Source organism: Colobus angolensis, unplaced genomic scaffold, assembly GCF_000951035.1.
Source record: "Colobus angolensis palliatus isolate OR3802 unplaced genomic scaffold, Cang.pa_1.0 Scaffold10, whole genome shotgun sequence".
NCBI classification, from domain to species: Eukaryota; Metazoa; Chordata; class Mammalia; order Primates; family Cercopithecidae; genus Colobus; species Colobus angolensis.
The window spans coordinates 21120978-21123781 of record NW_012110919.1 but is presented as its reverse complement, the minus strand read 5'-3'; the positions used below and the strand labels follow the sequence as shown (position 1 = coordinate 21123781).

Below are 2804 nucleotides of genomic sequence, written 5' to 3'. Positions count from 1 at the left end.
TTTATTTTTTTTAATTTTTTTTTATTTTTAGTAGAGGTGGGGTTTCACCATGTTGGCCAGGCTGGTCTTGAACTCCTGACCTCAAATGATCCACCCACCTTGGCTTCCCAAAGTGCTGGATTGCAGGCATGAGCCACCACGCCCAGCTTTGTTATGTAAATGTTACCATAATAAAAAAAAAGGAGGGTGTGCTGGGGATGGTGGCATGGGAACATCTCTGTGGGGCTCCCCATGACCCTCTGCTTGGGCCCCATCAGGGTGGATGAGGTGAACTGGTCTCACTGGAACCAGAACTTGGGCATCATCAACGAGGACCCGGGCAAGAATGAGACCTACCAGTATTATGGCTTCTCACACACCGTGGGCCGCCTCCGCAGGGGTGAGTGGAAGGGTGGGTGCAGAGGGGAGCTCCAGTCCCTTCTCATCACGAATTTGCTTTGAGCACTTCTGCTCCTTTCCGGGACTCAGTGTCCGTGTCTGCAGAATGAGAGAGTGTGCCCCTGAGTTTCCTCTGCTGCCCGTGAGTGCCTGGGGTACCTCACCTACATGGTTTCATCCTGGCCCTCCCTACTGTTGACATGAGCTGGCCTGGGGAGGGAGGACGAGCTCCTCAGCCATCCCCGTGTGGAGAAAACCTTCCTGTTTGTCCAGTAAGCCATGAGCATGCGAGATGAAGCTGGAGAGGACACGGGCACTCAGGGCATTCAGCTCCAAGCTTGAATCCTGGTTCCTCCGTTCTCTCTTGGGGAGGCACCTTAACCTCTCTTGAGCCCCAGTTTCAACCTCTGTAAAATGAGCATAGTCACACACACCCCCCACCCCTTCAGAGCACTGTGGAGTGCCCAGTACACAGTAGGCACTCAATATATGCACGCTGTCTCTCCACCAACCCCCAACCCCTCCCTCTGATGTGCTCGCGGTGCAGATCGCTGGTCCTCGGTGGTACCCCGCGTGGTGGAACTGAACAAGAACTCGAACCCGGACGAGGTGGTGGTGCCTCTGGACAGCATGGGGAACCCGCGCTGCGACGGTCACCAGCAGGGTTACCCCCCCAAGTGGAGGACTGATGACGCCCCGCTCTAGGGACTGCAGCCCAGCCCCAGCTTCTCTGCCCATCCATTTCTAGTCCAGCCGCATTTCAGCAGTGCCTTCTGGGGTGTGCCCCCACACCCTGCTTTGGCCCCAGAGGCGAGGGCCCAGTGGAGGTGCCAGGGAGGCCCCAGGACCCTCTGGTCCCCAGGCTGTGCCTCCCCACCCTGGGGTGGGGGCTCCTGGCCACGTGTCTTGCTCCTGTGGAGTCACATAAGCCAACGCCAGAGCCGCTCCACCGCAGGGCTCAGGCCCCTGCCCCTGCCTCGCCATTATTTATTTGCTCTGCTCTCAGGAAGCGACGTGACCCCCACCCCAGCTGGAACCTGGCAGAGGCCTCAGGACCCCGTTCCAAGTGCACTGCCCAGCCAAGCCCCAGCCTCAACCCGCGCCTGAGCTGTATGTGCCACCATTTTTGGCAGCGTGGCAGCTTTGCAAGGGGCTGTGGCCCTCAGCGTGGGGCCGTGCCTTCTGTATGTTCTGTAGAGTGTCTGGGACTTGCTGGTGCTCAATAAATGTTTTTTCATTGATGGTGGAGATGGCAGGACGATGGTGGGGGTGGGAGGGATGGTAACGGGCATGAGACTACAGTGAGGGAGATGGGAGAGCTAGGAAATGTCCGGGGGGAGCCAGGGGCAGGGGTGAGAGTGAGGGCAGAAACACTGACCTGGAGGCATTTAGAGTGTTGGTGGTTGGGGGCTGGACTGGGTGGTTGTGATGGTGATGGTGGCCTGAGAGGTGGCTGAGGTGGCTGTAGGGAAGGTGGGGGTGGAGGGAGGGGAGGAGGGTGATGCTGGTGGGGGTAATAATGCTGGTCAGGGAGAGTCAAGTTGTCAGGGCAAGAGTGATGCTGGTGGGGGTGACAGTAGTGCTGGCTGGGGGTAATGATCCCCGCGGAGACAGTACATTTGGGCAGCGGAGAGTAATGCTGGCTGGGGGTTGACGATGCAGGTGTAGGGGCTCTGCTGCTCATCAAGGAACAGTCATGCTGGGAGTGCTGCAGGGAGGGCTGTCCTGCAAGTGGGGAGGACGGTTGCCAGGCAGCACAGAGCAGGCGTAGCAGTGGGCGAGCCCGGAGTGTCAGCAGGGGTACTGGGTGTGCACGCGGGTTGCTGTGGTGAGGACCGTGGTGGCAGGGGCATATTGGCAGTGCTTGTGGAGCTAGGGTGGGTGGGGGTCATGGTGTTGCTGGCTGAGTGGGATGGTGCCTCCTTGAGGACTGCCTGCCTGTGTCTGTCCACGGGATTGCATGCCACCTGGAGCTGTGAGCCATGAGCCAGAGGTGAGGCTGACCCTCTTCCCTTCTGTATTAGTCCGTTCTCACGCTGCTGATAAAGACATACTCGAGACTGGGTAATTTATAAAGAAAAAGAGGTTTAATGGATTCATAGTTCCATGTGGCTGGGGAGGCCTCACAATCATGGCAGAAGGTGAAAGGCACGTCTTACATGGCAGCAGGCAAGAGAGAAGAGAGCTTGTGCAGGGAAACTCCCCTTATAAAACCACCAGATCCTGTGGCACTATCATGAGAACAGCATGTGAAGGACCCGCCCCCATGATTCAGTTACCTCCCACCAGGTCACTCCCACAACACGTGGGAATTGTGGGAGCTATAGTTCAAGAGATTTGGGTGGGGATACAGCCAAACCATATCACCTTACCAGGGCAGCCATCTGCCCGGGGTCACACCCAACACCAATGAAGTTCTGAGGCAG

General features: G+C 57.7%; 1 protein-coding gene across 2 annotated transcripts in view; it reads left to right on the top strand.

Moving 5' to 3' along the window:
• TRPV4 (transient receptor potential cation channel, subfamily V, member 4) overlaps nucleotides 1–1626 on the top strand; it is a 35942-nt gene extending 34316 nt beyond the window's left edge. For both annotated transcript variants that reach the window (XM_011936176.1, XM_011936184.1), the window contains exons 15-16: nucleotides 258–379; nucleotides 926–1626. In XM_011936176.1, coding sequence (XP_011791566.1) covers nucleotides 258–379; nucleotides 926–1083 — 280 coding nt within the window. In that variant the 3' untranslated portion in view covers nucleotides 1084–1626. The remainder of the gene's footprint in view (nucleotides 1–257; nucleotides 380–925) is intronic.
• Nucleotides 1627–2804: the final 1178 nt, after the last annotated feature.